An 18,761-nucleotide genomic window follows, 5' to 3' on the forward strand; every position below is an offset into this window, starting at 1 on the left:
AATAAGGGACTGCTGCTTCTCGCTCTTCTGCTGGTCCGCTCGCCCAGCGGAACGTCTGTTCCTGAGACTCACAGATGGGTAGATTGTTAGATAGATGAGCAGCACCCGAATGAATGGATGAATCGACGAGGATGGGCTGTTTGGTGAGTAATATGAGAAACTAGTAGTAGCAGAAGCATCAGCAGCACCGAGGAGGCACCTCAGTCGGCAGCGCTCAAATGGTTTTCGATATTCTTATTTGCGGCAATGAGTTCTCGGATCGGACTCATCGATGGACGACGAAGACGACGACGTCTGGGAAAAGGGGAAAGCGGCGTCGACGACCTGCACGGAGAAGGGGCATAGAAGACTCCTCCAATCTTCTATCAGGGAAGAGAACATGAGGAGGAAACGAGGAATCGTTCCTGTCCCGTTCCTGGACCACCTAAACTCGACTGACCACTCGACTAACGCAGCGGCTTGTTGCCGAAAACCTCCACCGATTTCTGGAGGAATGGCGCTCCCGCCCGTGGTAGAAAATTATCGATGACGAAGAGGCGCGAATTCACATATCTGTGAGTTTCTTTTCCGCCGATCGGAGCCCGAGTTCTCATCATCACGCCGATTTCATCTACCGGCGGAATTTGACTCCGCGTCCGGAGAACGCGCGTTCCAAGCGAGAGCACGCGCGACGATCTCTGTTTCAGTGGTTCTGCGATCCGGCTTCTTGCAAGCACATCTGGTGCCGGTGTTCCCATATGATCTGCATATTATCTGCATGTTGATGGAAAAGAAGGAGCCGACCAACCAACCCAGCAGCCAGTCGTGGGCTGAAATATGAGCTTTCGGCCGGCTCCGCTCGTGGCCCGCTCGGAGCTCTCGTTGCCGGTGCCTGCCCGCCGTCCGTCTTGAGGATTTAAAGCTTCAGGTCGGGCTTCCTCCCCGAGTCTCGCTTGTTTCCCGCCCTCTCCGTTTCTCCGTTTCACTCGCGGGCATGAGGCACTTTTTCACGCACTCTCTACGCGAAGACGAACAGAATCTCTATCCGCATTCCCGCTCTCGCTGCTCTGGAACCGGGCCAGCTCCACGGCGAGTGCTTGAGTGCCTCAGCGCGAGCTGCGTAAATTTCTCCTATAATATATTTTCCTCCAACACCTGTGCGCGAGCGAGAGTGGGTGTAGTACGTATAATTAATGGCTTACTTATGAGCCGTTAGCCAGGGATCATTGAGCTTTTCGATGGCAGCCTCAAGGCCGGCAGACTTCAGAAACGCACTACAGGGATTCACACGGAGAAAACAGAGAGAGGGTTCGTGCCTCCGCGTAATAACGCCAATTCCACCGAAGGGTGCGGAACGTCATGTTTCTTGTCCGCTATGGCTTTCTAGTATCGTTCCTATTTGTTCGTATCAAGCTCGCCCGATGGCCAGTCGCTCAGAGCTGAGTGTGTGTCACACTGTTCCGGAAAGTTTTTTTCTCGAGTAATTTGGCTGCTCCTCGTCTCGCTGACGTTTTGAGTGACACGTTCTGGTACAGCCTTGTGGTAAATTCGCCACGAAAGCACGTCCCAACAGAGACCAAGTCCGCAAAGAACCTGACCGGAAGAGGAGCAACATTGAGAACGAAACGCTCCGTAGAGGAAGTAGCTACGAAAAAGTCCGTCTTCACACCGTCCTCTTGCGTCCACGCAGTCGAGCGCTTCCGCGCCCATCCTCGCTGTGCGCCTCGAGCTCTTGGACGTCTCGAGCCCTCCGAGTCAGCTTGGACGACTTTTCTGAGGGAACGATCACATTTGCCGACTTCGAGTGTGGCGACACTGCCGTCACGCGAATTCGAGTACAACACAGAGTATCACACAGACCTGACGAGATGGGGGCCGTCAGAGGTCTAACCAAGAGGCCAGGTCGGGTCAACTGTGGCTCATACGGGTGCGTTGGATTGCCTCCCGTGTATCCGAAGCTCGAGTCTCACCGGTATCGCAGCCACTCGTGAATTTCATCGGCGGATGGGGAGAAATCACAACGAATCGATGGACCAGCGAGTGATTGAGATATTTCATCTAGAGATTCAGTGATTGTCCACATGGAATCTGAGCGCATTCCCGAAGTAGAATCTCCGAGTCTGAGGCGTCGTTCTCTTGGGATTAGACAGGTGCCAATCTCTCGCCCCGACATACTTTATGGCGGTGAGCTCCCGAGAATCGCTCGGATGTCGCTGGGTACGGGGCTCGCGGAAGAATCTCAGACACCCGTCAGGCAGTACCCTGGCGGGACGCCTTATCGGTCTCTTTTGTTCGACCTTGTTCTCCGTTGTGAAGTGAAAATTTCCGAGAGACAGTGATCGAATGCCACGATCGACAACGATGATCACCGTAACGTATCAGTCGCCCCCCATCGCATATGAGCTGCACGGCGGCCGCTCGTAAGTTTCGGTCATGAAGGCATGACGTCGTATTCGGCGAAATCGTTCCTCGCGTGGTTCCCGCGATAACAGTCTCGCTCGTGACGGAAGACTCCTCGGAGGCCAGTCTGTCTCCGGTCGAGTAAGCTCACGTGCCGACCCGTGATACTCGATAACAACCGAGCTTCGTCTTGCTCACCGACTCAGACGCCTTCCGAGAACCAGATCGAGAGCTGCGAGACGCACTTCTCCACAAGGTCAGCCTCGTCCGGCGATCTGGCCGTCGAATGCGCGATTGCGCCCGTCTCGCGGAGGTTTGGGGCGTTGGCGTGAATTTTGGCCACAAGGGTCAATTTCTGATCAGCTCGAACGTTGTGATCGAGACGTTCTCGATGAGAACCTTCGAGACCGAAGATCAGTTTGCCGTCGTCCGGCCAAGATGAGATTCGCTCTCGTTCCGAGAGGGAAGTTTCACACTACCGTCTCTCTATTTCCGCCCACTCGGTTTCTTCGTCGACGGGAGTCTTCGTTCATGTGCTCGGTTTTTTCCACTGCGAATCCGAGACCAGCCGGATCGAATTGACTTCAGTGCACTTGTTGAATAATTTGATTTGGCCCGAGGAAGTGAGAGACGAGGTCGGGAAGGGAAATTCTGAGACAAGGAAGAAAATCGAGTGATCACACCCGACCTCTGCCAGCGGACATTCGAGCTCGACTCCGCTTCATTTATGGGGTCGGTCGACTGGTTGCTCGGCCGGTTCCTCGGTCCTGGAATCCGCTCGGTGATTTACAGCCAGTCAGTCGATGTCCCTTCCACCGACCACCCCTTAAGCCCTCTGCTCCGACTCTATGCGAGCGAATGTTGCCCGAGGAAAGGGAGGAGCAGCAGCAGCTTCGTAGAATTCTCCACGGATACCAAGACAGGGGAACTTTATGGAGACCATTCAAGCAGACACTAAATATTTCACCAGAGCGCCCTTTTCTTCTCGATGGTCCCTTCCCTTATGTCTAGTTCGCATTATCGCCAGGAATCTGTGAGCCCATTTGACCTAGTGTAACGTTCCCATCCACACGCGAGGCGCCTCTCTTCTGTGTTACCTATCTCCTAAGCCGCTGAATTCGATCTTCGTTGCGTCCCGAGGGGGGAAGTAGACCCCACCATTCGTATTCGCTAGGCAAGAAAATTGTGGCTCGTGACGGATAGTTATCGTCAAGGACTAAGGACCATAACGATTTTCATAATTCATCATGTACAGATTCGAGAACGTTTCGAAAAATTTGGGATTCTGGACATCGAGCATTCTACGTGGAATGAGCCACTACACTCAAAACTTTTTCCGCTAGGTATCACAAGCACTCCCTGGGTGTGGATCAAACATCGATAGCTTGAGACCGCCTGCGCTCTTGGGACCGAAATGCGCCGCCTGATCTCGTCGTTGGGGGAGTCGCGTGTTAGAGGCGCGATGTCACTTCTGCTCTGTCGGTGAAATTGAAGTAGACTTTTTCGATGTCATTTCTCACCGAGCAAGCTCTTCCGAGCTCCTTTTTAGGGGCGAGTGCTGAACTATTTCCCACTCGGTCGGCGATAGAAGGCTCCTTGCTTATCGCAAATTGAGGCCTCCGTTGAATGCGGTCGACAAAGCGTGAACGAGATTACGTGCGGCTGCAAAGTTGCGTGAAATGGCGCGGCAAGATAGCTGCGTGGAACTCGCAGCCAACAGTCTTCACTCGTTCTTACAACGGTGCCTGCTTTCCTCTTCTTTGTCGTTCCACAATTTTTCGCAGCACTCGTTCCATTTCATCGAGTAGCACTCCCTCGATCCGGGGGAGCCGTCGATGACAGACGAACCTCCCAAACATTGACAGAGCCGCCAAAAAGAGAAGCCATCGAGAGCTTCTCGGGGAAGGGGGAGTTTTCGATGACGATCCCCACGCCACGGGAAGAATCCACGAATGCGTCAGATTCTGTTCCGCAGTCTCGCCTGGAGCTTCAACGGAGCAACGCTTCGAGTGGACCTTCGCTCCCGAATTTCCTCAGGGATTTTAGCTCATGCGAGTCGGAATACTCCGCGATCCGCAAGCGGCACCGCGCCCATTTCGAGTCCTCATGATTCTCAGTGGGCAACAACGACCACTATTCGAAATCCACCACGACGATAGACTCAGGTTATGACCTGGGGGCTGGAAGGCGTCAACGTAGGCCACAATTTGATTCAGCTTTCTCAGTACACCTGAAATTCTGGAATGAAAGAGGGAGCGAATCGCGAAGCAGCCAGTTGCGCTCTGTTCTCTATTCTGGCTCCGACAGCAATCCTGAGCAGCTTGCAGGCTCAACTTCCATAACTTATGCGAAGGCGCGGCCAGGGTAACGCCTCGCCGAGCTTGAGCCTGATTCGATAAGCGTCAGACCTTCATGTTCAGTCGGATTGCGGCGCGTTCGTTCGCTTGCTCTTGTTGTTGAAGCACCCGTTTTCACAAATGTCTCCCAATTCGATTTACCCTGTGAGGCGCAATGCCGGCGCGTAATGGGATAGTTTTGATTGCTAAACTCGATTCAGGCTGGCCCGGATCAACGAATGAATAAATGGGCCAGCGATGGGAGCTCGTTGCAGGCCCCCGGCGAGCCTCTCCTTCAATCTCCTGTACCTAAAGCGAGAGCTCATCAACAGTTCGGTTTGCTAGCTTTCTCAAGGGGAAGGAGATTGAGTGCTGCTGCTGCTTCGGCTGCTCGTCGATGTGCTGCTTTCGTAATGGTGTAATACAACCTCCCTAATAGCGCGGCGCCGGCAGCGGCCCTATTTGTAGGACAACTTTTAATACGCGAGACCCCGGCTAGCCCCCTATCCTACAACCCTTCCACATCGGCTCCTCAATCCAGGAGGGGAAAGAGCTCTCTGGGCCTCCGTTCGCTTCGACCGAGAACGGCGCAGCACCCTTCAACCGGCTTCAATATAATGCTCATTTTATCGCCGGATATGTGGACACTGGGCGTTGTTCACAATTCCCATCGCGCTGATACGTCGGGAATCCGCGTTACCGAGTGGAATAGCAAGGATATCAAAGGAGTCTTGTTGAGAGGGCGCGCGATCGAGAGGATGCGTCGGCCGACGCATCGACGACGTCGACTGGAGGCTTATTGAGTCCACTTAATGAGCTTGTGTGTGAACTTCTACTTTTCACATGCCAACCAAGCGTTGCTTGATACAAGCCGAATACGAAGCCTCTCCGATCTGTCTAATAAAGCGGAGAGGCTGTCCGACGAGAATAAGGAAACGTCTTCGATTTCCGGCGCTGAAAGCTTCGAGGTGAACGAGCACACAGAACCTTGAGCGCGGGACGAGAATAAATCCTGTAAGCGTCACAGATCGTCGTTTCCCGCTCGCTCTCCGTGAATAAATTCATCGCTCTGAATGTGTGAGCCCATGAATAGCGTAACGTCCCGAAAGCGCCAAGCTCAGGAGAGGACGACGTGTTTATACACAGAAAATACCCCTAACTCCTATTCGGGATCCGATGCATCGATTCCGAGATTATTTTCCCGAGAGAATTGTCGGAGCAGGATGGAGCGTCCAATAAAATGGGCGAAGACCTCTTCCGGTGCCCGTGGACGAGCCATGGAAGTCTTTCGCAGAGTTATCCCACAAGCTCACGAAGGGCTCCGCAGCGACGCTGCGGCGAGGGTGAGCATAAGGCTTCGGCGAGGATGAGCATGAGGCTTCGCCGAGGTTCGAGAACAATTTATTGAACAAATGCGACGCTCGTCTGAATATGATGAAGAAATGTCTGGCGAAGTATAGATCGATGTACTACATGCGGGCGAACTAAAGGGGTCTGTTCAGCCTGCGTGACTCGTATTGGGGTCCGTATTTAATAGCGGCTTCCTCTCCCGTGATGGCGGATGATTGAATAGCAGCGTCTGCCGGTGCCCTGCTCTCGGTACCTGCGGTAGAAACCCATCATGAAGCAAACCGTCCAGTACTTGGAACTTTTTTGAAACGCTCACTCGCATGCACCCGCCGAGACTCACCGAGTTCGTTCGTCGAAATCGAGGGCCGGAAACCATTCTCATCAGCAACGTACGAGACTGTCCTCACCCGCCCGTCCGCGAGTTGAATGGTGTAAGAGCCCTGGAGCGACACGAGAACGTGAGAGTCGCCAATTATGGAAATATACATTTACATGATTTCGGTGAAGTCTCTTTCTTGCGGAAGAATGTGGAGTATTTTGAGAGAAATGAGATCGTAATGCGGGTTTAGAGCTCGGAGTCCTCACCTGAACTCTTCCGTTGCCATCGGATGTCTCCTCAGCGGAGTGCGAGCCTTCATCACCGGTTGCACTGTAGGCGTACTTATAGGGGATGGGAGCGTACTGCTCTTGCTGGCGAGCATACTGCTCTTGCTGGCGAGCATACAGCTGGGCGCTCTGAAATGCGAGTGAGTTCTAGTCCTGGGGACCTTGACAGACTCTGTCGAGCGAGCGCATTCCGAGCTCATAGAGGGCAAATCCGATCGGAACTTTTTTTTCGACGAATCGGCCGTGAACCGCATCCAAACAACAAAGTCCGACTGGAGGCATTTCTGGCGAATCAAGCGACTCAAACCCTGAACACAAGGCAGGAGGGAGATCGCATATCACAATCATCGAGTTCTGGTTCGGGCACCGAATCGACGAATATACTCACGGCGGCACCAACGAGAGCAATCACGATCAGGGTACGCATGTTTCCGGTGGACAAGACAATCTCTGACCATGGTTTGCACTGTGAGGGCTTTTATCACAAGAGTCCCCTCTCCAATGGGCAACCTTCGAGCCAGCAAGCGTCGTCTTCTCGAAAATGATGCCCTTATCGGACATTAACTGCGCGCGCCCCTCCGCTAGATTAGTAGTTCGGTGTAAATTTTATTCGGAATAATTCTTCATTGTTACACCGAACCCTCTCCACGAGACCCTCAGCAGGAGACGTCTTTCAGCACCGGCGAAGACGACAAAATCAAGAAATACGGCCACGATGCCGCGTTTTGAAAAGAGCGGGAGAACCCTGCTGAAGACACCGGGAGAACTTTCTTCGAGACAAGATTGATTTGTTTTACAGACGAGAACTCGCGCTGGACTGGTTCCTCGAATCCGATGAGTCAGTTTCGGAGAAACGCGCGGCTGAAAGCTTATCAGAGAATCAGGCGGGCGATCGGACAAATTACAGACGTGCTCAAATCTACGAATTCATACACCAACGGTCAGCGAGTTGGAGGATGGAGCGCGATTCGCAAAAGCCGTCGCTGAGTAACGAAGGAACGCTGAAGATCCGTTGTTGCCTCATGGACTCCGTCCCTTTCTACGTATTTATCTGCCGAACCTCTTTTCCCCGGATTTGCTTATCTATCCGAATATATAAAAATAACAACGCAAAATGATTGGCGGCACTTTCTCTATCTGTCAGACGCGAGCGCTCACTTTTGTGCCGTCAGGGAAGCACCGCCAGAAGTACCTCCGCTAATTTGCTCCGGGCCGGACCCGAGAAGAGTTCACTTTTGATTTCCTCTCTGGCTCGTTGTTCCTGAACGAACGAAGCCCTCCCATCCACAAGACTCCAAACCAAGACTCTCGTGGAGGGATTCCAGTTTTTGGTATTATCTCAATGAGCCAGACATTCATGATTTTCGGGACTGCCTGCTGGTAGGCTTGTATTCTCATCGCGGGAGCGAATCGCTTCCCGAGTTCGCTTTCAGAGACTGGGGCTGACCAGGTCTTCATGAGGCGCAGATTTCTGCATATACCGAAGGGAAATTCGACGTTGTTTATTCCCTCGAAATGGACAGCGAAGACCTATACCGCCAAGGATTCCAGAGATTCTTCCAAAACCGTCGCATCCGGAGCGGAAACATCCTGGAATAGCCGAAGTTTCCCGCATCGCTTCTTCATTCAATCGCGTGACCTTCGGTCATTTCTCGTGAACTAGAAACTTCGGACTGAGCTTCCAGAAGAGCAGGTCTAAAATCTGTGTGCACGGAAAAATCGCGATCAATCTCGCGAGGGGATCCGCAAACGGGGTAGCCGTAACGACGCTGATAATTGAGTTTTGAATGAGCAGGATTTTCAACGCTGCTTCCAAACTTCTGCGATTGATCGCTTTCGTGATCTTGTCTGCCTGTTTGGGTACATCGGCAACGATAGCGTGCCCGCCGTAGAGCCGAAATTTCGGCATCGTAGTTCACTGCAAAACGCTTCATTCTGAACCTGAGGCAAGATCGAGGACTGCTGCGCCAGAAGAACGATCTGCTCCCCACGGTGCATCAAACAACAGATACTGCAGTACCAGTAAAATACCTGGAAGTGCCGTGAGGGCCATCTATCAACTGGATATCGGAAAGAAGGCTATCGCCTAATCGTAACACGCACAGATGTTCCGAAGAAGCCCGAAATCCCTTTCCACGAGGTCATCGAGGCGATTTTTAAGCGGATCAAAGAAGCGAGTCGTCCGCGTCCGATGCGGGGGCCGCGTGGTCGAGCCGTGACTGTTCCTAGAAGGTCCGAATCTACGAATTACTAGCTGAGATCTTTTGACAAGTTGACACGAGGGAAAGCACTCGGAGCGGCCGAGGACAATTTTATCTCAAAAGAGTCTCATATCATACATCTGTACGTAATATATCGAGAGATGCTTCGATCAAGCATGGGATTCCGTTGCGCTCCTTTTGTCGCCTTTTGGTGGCGGTAACGTTCCCGGAAGATTTTCACAGTGTTCATCAGGATTTCAATACACACAGTGAATGTGAAATCCCGTAGCTGTCAAGGTCGCGGTCGATAGATAAGCCACCGTGGATTTATACTTCCGACTTTGTTTCAATCCATTCGCCCGGCATCTATTCGAAGTCTTACGCGAATCATCGGAAGAGAATCACGGTTTTTCATGGAAAGGCAATCGGCGTCGAGATATTTGGTCCCGAAAGTCCCGATGGTCGAAAGTATCGTGGGGCTCAGTGGGCATCCGTCATCGCGGAACAGTAAAACTTGCCGATTCCCCGGGGATGTGGTGCCCGAGTCCGGGAAGCGCCGTCTGAAATTAATGACATCTCGTCGCCAACTTGAAGTGCCTTAATGAAATTACTCGACGAGACCCAAATCCCGGAGGACAGGGAGCCCACATCAGCGACGACACCGCCGCTTCGCGCCGCAGTTTTCGAGCGGCGATGACGTCGAGGGTCTACACCACCGTGTCGTCACCGCGAGAAAAAGCGCCGGTTTTTGAATCGGGGAGTCATGAGTCATGAGTCATGACAGGCATTGCGAATGAGCAGCTGGAACTTGCGGATCGCCTCCAAGTTCTCTTTCCGTTCAACTTGCCCGCCAGCAGAAACAAATACGAACGGTACGCTGAGTAAACATTCGATCTTGCTCCACCTGAAAAAGCCAACCCGATGGCGCAGACGTGTCCTATTGCCTGGCGAGAGCCCGCTTCAGCTGCCGAGCCTGCTGTCGCTGACATTTGCTTGGATCAACAGAGGGCCGTCTCCCCTCCGGGTCCCTTTGCGTTCGCTGTTGCTTTTTACTGTGTTGTGAGTATGTCTTTCTGTCTGTCTCTCTGTCTGCCCGACCGTGCATCTCAGCTACAGTGCGAGCGAAACTTCGCTACGGAGTCGCGATGAGCGCTCCCACCCCAATTAAAACAATTCCCTGCAACTTATTCGGAGCGGACTCTCTTCGAAAACGTTTAATGAAAACCGAGAGGAGAGCTGTCGAAGAGAAGAGGAGCGAGCTCACTCTCACGCAACTGATGATGGATGGAGTGAGGGAGCAGAGGTTTCTTTGTGTACCCCGCTCGTCGGTGCCTAGATAGCGCACGAGCGAATCTACGAGTGAAGCTTTCGTCTCCTCTGATCTCGGATTCCCGGGCAGGAAAATTTTTCGAGCGTCTAGCTCGGCGGAGGCTCAGTTCCATGGAATCAAGAGACCATTAGGAACTTATCTCGGGCCCGAACAGACAGCCGGGAGCGAGACATGGCGGGGCACTTCCCTACCTTCGATAAACGGAATCTTTTTCGGCTCTGTCGTGACTTCCTTCGAGAAATTCGAAGTTCACTTCGATCTGGGAATGAATTCCTCTCTGGTTCATCTTCGTATTCCGGTTTTTGCTTCGTATTCCGTTAATGTTCTACGGTAATTGGTGATTACTCCATGAGCGTTCTCCATATGGAGAGGAAATAAATCCAGTGATGCCGAAGAGGTAGAGCGAACGCGAGGTCGCGTCCATGGGGGGTGTTTGCCGGCGTGTCTCCCTCGCTGTGCGTCTGTATAAACAACGGTGGCTTCGTTCGTCGGTCGGCTCGGAGCGTCTTCATTGCCGTCCGCTCCCTCTGTAAGCATGATCTCGTACACATAGTATGATACAAGCGATCCCTGCGTGGCGGACGCCCATTCTATGCGGGCGCACCGTGGCCTTGCGAACCGAGCCAGCGGGGGTCAATGGAGTCTTTGTGCGGTCGGCCGCTCATTTCCTCGCTTACTCGCTCTCTTGTTACTGCCTCCCATTGCCAAATAGCAGGACCCTGGTTGGTGATTTTTGTGGTCCAATCTCGTGGCAAACCACCGAACGAGATGAGAGGATGACGACGTTCATTCTGCGTTCCGGCTCCGGTCGACGACCGACCGACCGAGCCTGCTCCCATCAGTGGGCCAGAGAGCACGCCGGTCGGGACTCACATTTATTTTGGCGCGAATAGACGTGATCAGCGAGGTCACACTTCTGTTTTTCGCGGAGCGTTCCTCTGAAAGCCCCCCCCCCCTCCCTCAATGTACGATGATCGGACGCGGGTCTCTAGCCCGGCTATCCGGGTGCTCGATAATTGATAACGAACCTCTTTGAATATTGGAATGAGTCGATACGGACGAATGAGGAAAAGACGCAATCCAACCCGGCAACGAGGCTGGAAGGGCATCGCGTCGTTGCCAAACCCTCATCACCGGCCGATTGCACGGAGACCGGAGTCCCTCACAGGCAAGATCCGAGAGCTTCCATTAGTTTGCTATACGTCAGTGTTTTTTATGTCCGGCATGTTTTCCTCCGTTTGCATCGTCTGTCTGGTGCGGGCGAGCCTCCCGCTACCCCATCCCGATATTTGCTCAGCCGGCCTGAAACATGCATTTATTTCTTGCCTGATTGTTCTGTTCCCCGGGTGTTGTTCGGAAAGCATTGCCAAAAATGCCGGCCAAACATTTTTTCCACTCGGATCGTCCTTCCCCAGACCTGCTGGTAAGAGTTGTAATTGAAGCACGATATGGGGAGGGCGGGACTTCTTCTGGGGAACGTTCCGGTCGACGGTGATATCGGTGCCCCGTCGCGAGTCGAGCGTTCTCCGCTTGAAAGTTTCGGAAACTCTGTGAGTTCACGCGCTCGAGTCAGTGACCCGAGGATTCCATCCGCTCGCAAAGTTCATCACGGTCACGGGTCAGCGATCTCGACTGACGGATTTTGGGAATATTCATACGATACAACTAATGAACAGAAGATCCGGGACCGTAAACTTCACTGAGCTTGGGAAACGTCTGCCGTCTCTCGGGGATTCCTCCGAGACTGGAACTCCTCGGGAGCTCACGACGCGACAGCAAAAAAAAATATTCTCAAGTCGGTGTCTAGTCAGTCACAATCACTCAGACGTATTTTTTCCTTCGAGGTAGAAATAGATATTTCCCGAAACAGCGCCGCTGTCTTCGAGCTCGGGTTGACTCGAGCCATCGGCCGAGAAGGATAGCCGAACACGGACCTGGAGGGAAGGATGAATGTGCCCGGATTTATCAGAGCCGGGACCTGGACATCCTTCCAGCGGGCAAGATGAGCCGTCTTGGCATGATTCCGGCCAGCTCATCGAGTGCTCGAGAAACGTTCGCGGCATCGCGCGTGGACGCGGTCCGACACGCAAATAATTAGATCGACGGAAGTGTCCCCGATGGACAGGGATGCGTGTAGAGTCAGAGGGAGAAATATTGGGGGCGTCCGAATTCATGAGGTTGGTGTGCCTCTTGTTCGAAGGCCGAGCCCTTTTTTCTCCTGACAAACAAAGCCGATTTGTCAAGCCCGTCCGTATCCCCTCACTGTTTCCGTGGATGTGAGCCGCGGGGGGAACAATCGGGAATAGGTCGAGACCAAAGACATAGGATCTTGGGATACGGAGACCAAAAACAAAGAGAAGCATACTGTCGCATTTCATGCGGAAAGAGGTAAAGGAATTGCTGTTGCTCCGCGCGGCGGTGACTTCCGACCCGCCTCCTCCCCTGCTTCTTTCATTCGCCTTTCCCGGCGATGCGTTGTGTGGTTTGGTGCTTTGTCGTCTGTTCCCCTACTTGCTAAGGTCGGCTACCTACCACGGGGAGGGATTCCGCTTCGAGTCCAACGATTCATCCCTGGTACCCTTCTCTTTTTCTCCGTTTGTCCATGTGTTGTCTTCACGCAGCGCACGTAGCCGCAGAGAACAAATGCCACACTGAGGCGAGAAGAACATTTCGTTCGCTCACGACAGCCCCTCCAGCAACAAGGAGATCGATGACTTTAGCTCCTGTTAACATCGAACGGGACGGCGGGAGAAACGAACCGACAAACGGGGAGCATGCCCACATGTTGTATAAATGGTGTTGGAATTCGAGGATCGTGACCTTGCAACACGAGCGGACCGCTGCTGAGCTGGGCAGCTGACCGACCTGCTACACGTCGTTAATCCGTTTCCCAGCGACAAAGCTGAAATCGAGAGAATTTATTGGTGTGAACTTTTGCTTTGACGCTCAATCGGCGCGGCATCGGAGTCCCGACAATCAAGGGACCCGAATAATCATTGAGGATCATCGTCGTCCGCGGACGTAATCTAATTAGATCGGATGCCCGAGAGAAAGTTCGCAGAGTGGCCCCACGTTTTCTGTCCCATGGCTAGGGCAATGGAAAAAGTGCGAAAAGCTGATTGACTCACGGGCTGGAGCGTCGCCGACGCTGTCGCCACGGCAGAGCTTCCCTAAAAACGGGACGAGTCTATATCCGATAGAGCATGCGGCAGCGAACGTTCCGCAGCGACGGTAAACATTTTCTGCGCGCTCCAGTGCACATGTACGCGCCCCTTATGCCGACGTGCGAGTCGTTTTCTAGGAGACGGACGCCACAGCCGCCGCGTTCTGGACGGCTAGTAATTCTTTCGTTAGAAACTCGGCTAGGAACGGAGCTCGGGACGAAGAGAGCGAGACATAGGACGCGGCGGTACAGGGAATGAGGGAAGGGGCGGAAACGCCGGACGCGTTTGTTTGAATGGATGAATGGAGTAACGGAACAACTGTCGGAGCGGATCCCCGGAAAGTATTGCGAGTCGTCGCGTCCCGACTCCCTCGTAATACATCATTTCTGCAAATCAATTTGTTGTTTCAGAGACATGCGGTGCGACTAGCGAGCGTCCGAACTTTATTCGGGGAGACCAATATCTTGTATGCTACCATTTTGAGATACGACCAGAGGGATCGAGTTCGGGGGGTCACTCCAGCCTGGGTCGTATTGGGAGGGCGAGGGACGCACGCGCGAGCGTTCAAAGAATCGATTTCGATCGCGAGCGAGCCGGGTCTGAAATCTTTTCTGCTGATGAAACTCTTGTTGTTATTTCATCCGCGGGAAGAATAATCCCTCCTCTGCGTTCGCTGGGTTCAGCTCGATCCAGAAGTCTCGCATCGGCAGTGCGCTGGGACCACGCGGCGGCCACGTATGGGATCAGGGAAGAGGGCCGCGTTGGAAACTCGACCCAATCGTGGAAATTTGGTTTAGTAGCGGGAGATGATTGTCTCGTATACGTCCCCTGCGAAGAAAGAAGAGATTGTCGGGTCGACTCTTCACAGAGGTGCGCCTGTCTTCGGTTCTCCCTTTATCGAGTATAGAGCGTTGCCTATCCAGAGTTCCAGTTCATAATTCAACACGGTAGCAGAGTAGGAAGCAAGCAGAGCAGCTTTGAAGGATCTGGTGTTATTTATTCCACGAGGCTCACGTTACAGCATCTGGTGCGGAGCGCTCTGAGCTCGGATCTCTGAAGCTAGCCTGCCGCTACAATTCTTCCGAGGGAGGGGAAAATTCCCAAGATTCCCGCACCGTGCCCCGCGAGGTCTCCAGTCTGGATACTCTCGACCAGAGTAACCACGGACGACGGGCCGCCGTTGAATCCCCGGGTGCCGGGGATCCACAGTACCGAAAGTGAGACTCCCGTCAGGTTATGGGACCGGGGAAACCGTTTCGGGGGCCCTTTCAGTCAGATGCAAGGTGAAGCTGCGGAGCGCGGGAAAAATATTGGTGAAGGGTCCGAGAATTTGAGAATCAGACACGCATTGATCTGCAGATCCACTCATGGGGGTCTATCTCACCTAGTGAACGCTTGAACCGATCCCTAAACCAAGGATGGCCTACATCTCGCGAGCAAGTCTCTACGGGAACCTTATCCCCATCTTCCTTTAATTCGTAATCACCGAAGACAGTTGAATGACGATCAGACACACCGCTGATGAACCCTCGCTGGAAGGCCCGAGGAGGAATGATTCGATTCCTTATTCGCGACGGAAGCGATTTCCCTTGTAGGAAAACAAGGAAGCGCATACTCGTTTGGGCGTCATGCTCCTTGACTCCGAGCAGGACCCTCGAAGCGAGAATATGGTCGTGCCTTTCGACCCAGCATGTTTTCGAAAAGAGTATATGGTTATTGTGCTCATCGGTGCTCGATGGATGGTCAGACATCCTCGGTGAATTCTCTGAACCAGATCCCCCGGCGTTATCAGGATGACCAGCCTGTTCGCGAATCATATCTGTAGCTGTTTCAGGCCAGACGTTTGTGTCGTGGTCGGTCGAGTGGACATATTACGTCTTCGTGGATAGACGGACAGGCATCGGCGAGCTTTTTGGCCCTCTTCCTTGACCACTGAACAGGTGATCGCCACTAATACGAGACATTTTGTGGAGGAGTCGGACAGACGAACGGAGAGGAATACTTATACAGAAGGGAATAATTCCCAACGAGGTGCTAGTTTGCGTTCGGTGGAATTGAGGCGAATGTGAAGCTATCCAAGTGCCTGGGTGCGAGAAAGCGCAAGAATGACGCAAATAGGACTTGAGACACATTCGAATTCTGTTTTCGGCCTTTGTTCAAATACTTGGGTACTTCCTCAGCTCCACCAGCAGTTCCAGGCTCCTTTTTCGCTTCTTTTTGGACCGTATGCGGAGGTCTTCCATCACGAGAACTTTGGCCCAGAACCTTTCCAAGCTTCTTCGGCTCTCTGCGAGTTTTCGCCCTGAGATCTTCTTTTTTTCGACCGAAGGAGGGAAGAAGACAACCAGTCCCTATCGCGGAGAAATTCGTGTGGCTGCAATAGCTAGTCCCGCGCGGAGGTCCACCGAGGCTACCTAGTTCACCAGATCGAGGGAAGAGTTGGTCCTCAACGCCGTTCAACCGGACCATGCCAAGTCCAGCCCGGAGACCGATATTGCGTCTGAATTTTCCCGGGCCAGGGGCGACTCCGAAGTGCCCATTGGACAATATTTGCCACGTTCCTGCATCATATCGAAGCGAAGAGTGAACGCGGTTCGTTCTTCTAAACGAGCCCGTCGGGGTCGCTCTCTGTTTAAGGAATTTTTCCTCTCCCTCCCCGAGCACGATCTCGTTTCACGGCAAGAGACGAGCAATAACAGTAGCTCCTTCCCCATCGGAGCTCCCGCCGACATAAGCAATGCTCTGAAACTGTCTGACTGTCAGCCTGGCTTGCTCAGTGAGTGAGTGAGTGTTACGTTGCTCCTAGGTCTGACCGCTTCGAACCGCTCGGCTCAATTATCTCTACGGGTAAGCTGGCTATGACGTCATCTCGATTACTCTATCAGCACCGATGGTAAACAATGAGCTGCATGCCCGAACGGTGCATTCGCCGGCGGATGCTTCCTTTTTTCCGCTTTCAATATATGTGTATATAAATAAATGTATGCCCATCGCTCTACCACCCAGTCGCAGCTCCCTTCCTCTGTTAATAAGTGCCACTCAGTTATGCGGTTGGAAAAGTTACATCAAACAGAGGGCGGGCCTAGCTTTCCGTGAGTGTTTAGGCCGCGGCCCAGGTCATCGCCGAACAAATCGCCCGGCCAGCTCAATGGTCTCCACATCTCTCGGCTCAGTACTCTGACGGCCGCTTAGATGGAGCCGTCTCGGAGAAGAGCGCATTCATGAGATCTTGGTGTGAGTTTTGTGAAGTGGGGAATGTCGAGAGACGATTTCGATGGCTGTGATTCTCCAAGTGTGTCCGGCGACGATCGAAAGGAACGCCGGAGGACACACAGTATCAATAGTGCATTCAGTCGATTGCGGTCACATATACCGAACGTTCCCAGGTGAGTTTTTTCGGATCTCTCGAGCTAGATTCGATTACCCATGCTCCCTCGTCGGCTCCATCGTGAGAGGGGAAAATTCGGTGCGGGAGCTTTTCGGTCTAGAGAGCAGAACGGAGCCGTAGCCACTGAAAATGACACTCCCAGGAACTCGAGATCTACTCGAGTTTCTCTCGAGCCACGACATTAAGGCTCGCCCTCCATCGGGTTTGTAGTGGGGGGGGGATTTCCGATCTATCGAAGTTTCTGACCGAAAACATTTCGGATGCCGTCCATAGCATTTCGGACCTCAGTACCACGTTCGGCTGATGAAAACAGCTGACTGAGCACGCCATAGTAAAATACGATCCCTACGAAATGAAGGCTTCGTTTTGTTTTTGTCGTTGCGCACCGTTACTGTGCCGCCGATGAATCATCAGTGTATTCACAGAAATCTTACGGCAAGATTTTCCAGAGACACGAAGCTGTCGAAAATCAAGACCCTGAGACTCGCAATCGCCTACATCTCGTATCTACAAGATGTGCTGACGTCCGGAAAGCCGTGTGTGATTTCGGATGGCTGCGGCTCTGGAATCAGCGATGAAGAAGACGAAAAGGTGACAATCCATGAAATATCAAGTCCTAATGGTGGATGCCGGTCATTGTCATTCGCGGGAATCCAGAAGCTAGATTGTCTCAATTTTTACAGAATGATCCATCCCTCCATCGACTGGCGAGGGGTCGCACGGGCTGGCCGCATCAAGTTTGGGCTTCTGAATTCGCCAGCGACCTATGTCTGAACAAGAGCAGCGACAACCCTCCGTGAAACTCCTTCCGTGCAAGCGATACCGTTCCTCATGATGCTCTCGCATGGGTGGGTGCATTCGGACTTTTCCCCCGAATCGACCAGACTCTCGCTGAAACCGTGTACGAATGAATAGTTTCTGAAGAGTCGCATTGGAGCCTACAAGGAGCAACATCTTTCATCTTTAGCTGGGCGCCGGAACGGAGACATCAATTTCCGAGGTTTACCTCATCGATGAGTCCAAGATAAATTTTGTTCGTCCTGGGCGGAGGACCGCGAACGCAGAAAGCGACGGCTCCCGAGGGCTTGAATCAATAAAAGAATAACGCGACGGACTTGTTGATTCGTTAATGAAATCAGACGAAACGGGAAAACGCGGTCGAAACCCCACTCCACGATTCTGCGTGGATTTTGGAGCGAGTGGAAAGCAGAGCATGGCACGCTCGCGGTCAATTATTGGACCTTCATCCGATTCTCTGAATTTATTTCTGACGATCGAAAAGGGACAACCGAGATACGGAACAGGAATATCTCATCCGAGTTACGCGGCCATCGTTCGAATGCTTGGTGGGCTTAAACATCTCGTGGTAGGAGCCGCGATCGGAGGGGTCTCAGCCAGCCCGAGCAATGGAGGGACAGATCGTCCATCGACGCTCACGACGCGGCCTCATCCTCTCAATCGGACGCGAGCGCTGTAATGAGCGTCGTCTTTTTCCACTCAGGACGGCCCATATTAAAGAGTCGAGGTATCAATTAAGGAATATGCCGTTTTTGTCCTTGTCAAGGACACCGACTATTCTGCTGGCATGGACGAGCCTTGCACTTGACGTGCGGGGTGATCAATTAACAGCAGCGAAATAGACCGAGCGTCGATGAGGATAGTGGTGGTGATGATGTCGCCAGCATTAATGATCGTATGGGTACACAACATTCGTTCACCACAGAGACATCCAAGCTATCGAGAGTTTTGCTACGCTCGAGAGCCCTGATTAGGGACAAAACACGCTTGACCATCGCTCGCTGTGACAGGCTAATGGAAGCGAACTAGGGAGTCAAAGAGTGATCCGATCCGCACATTATGATCAGAGCAGTAAAGTTCGGCCTGATGTATCTCCACGGATACCCATGCATGTATTCCCAGTCTAGTTTGCATGTACTCGTCTGCAGCGGCTGCTCCCTGGATGCCGGGATACAGTATCGCGAGAGCATAGTATTATCAGCCCGGGGG

The 18,761-nt window shown here is 52.8% G+C and overlaps 2 protein-coding genes across 2 annotated transcripts; one reads left to right on the top strand and one right to left on the bottom strand.

Moving 5' to 3' along the window:
* Positions 1–6,104: 6,104 nt before the first annotated feature.
* On the bottom strand, positions 6,105–7,121 carry LOC100909211 (cuticle protein 10.9). Its single transcript, XM_003742379.2, has 4 exons — positions 7,060–7,121; positions 6,651–6,800; positions 6,406–6,505; positions 6,105–6,318 (listed from the first exon to the last, which is right to left on the bottom strand). Exons 1-4 carry the CDS (start codon positions 7,096–7,098, stop codon positions 6,200–6,202), a joined length of 408 nt encoding a protein of 135 aa, XP_003742427.1. The 5' UTR covers positions 7,099–7,121; the 3' UTR covers positions 6,105–6,199.
* Positions 7,122–16,201: 9,080 nt separating this feature from the next.
* On the top strand, positions 16,202–17,787 carry LOC100900824 (heart- and neural crest derivatives-expressed protein 2). The gene is made up of 4 exons (XM_003742403.2): positions 16,202–16,213; positions 16,373–16,752; positions 17,204–17,345; positions 17,438–17,787. Exons 2-4 carry the CDS (start codon positions 16,622–16,624, stop codon positions 17,552–17,554), a joined length of 390 nt encoding a protein of 129 aa, XP_003742451.2. The 5' UTR covers positions 16,202–16,213; positions 16,373–16,621; the 3' UTR covers positions 17,555–17,787.
* The last annotated feature ends 974 nt before the right edge of the window (positions 17,788–18,761 follow it).

The sequence above is a fragment of the Galendromus occidentalis genome, unplaced genomic scaffold (assembly GCF_000255335.2).
Source record: "Galendromus occidentalis unplaced genomic scaffold, Mocc_1.1 scf7180000077384, whole genome shotgun sequence".
Lineage (NCBI taxonomy): Eukaryota > Metazoa > Arthropoda > Arachnida > Mesostigmata > Phytoseiidae > Galendromus > Galendromus occidentalis.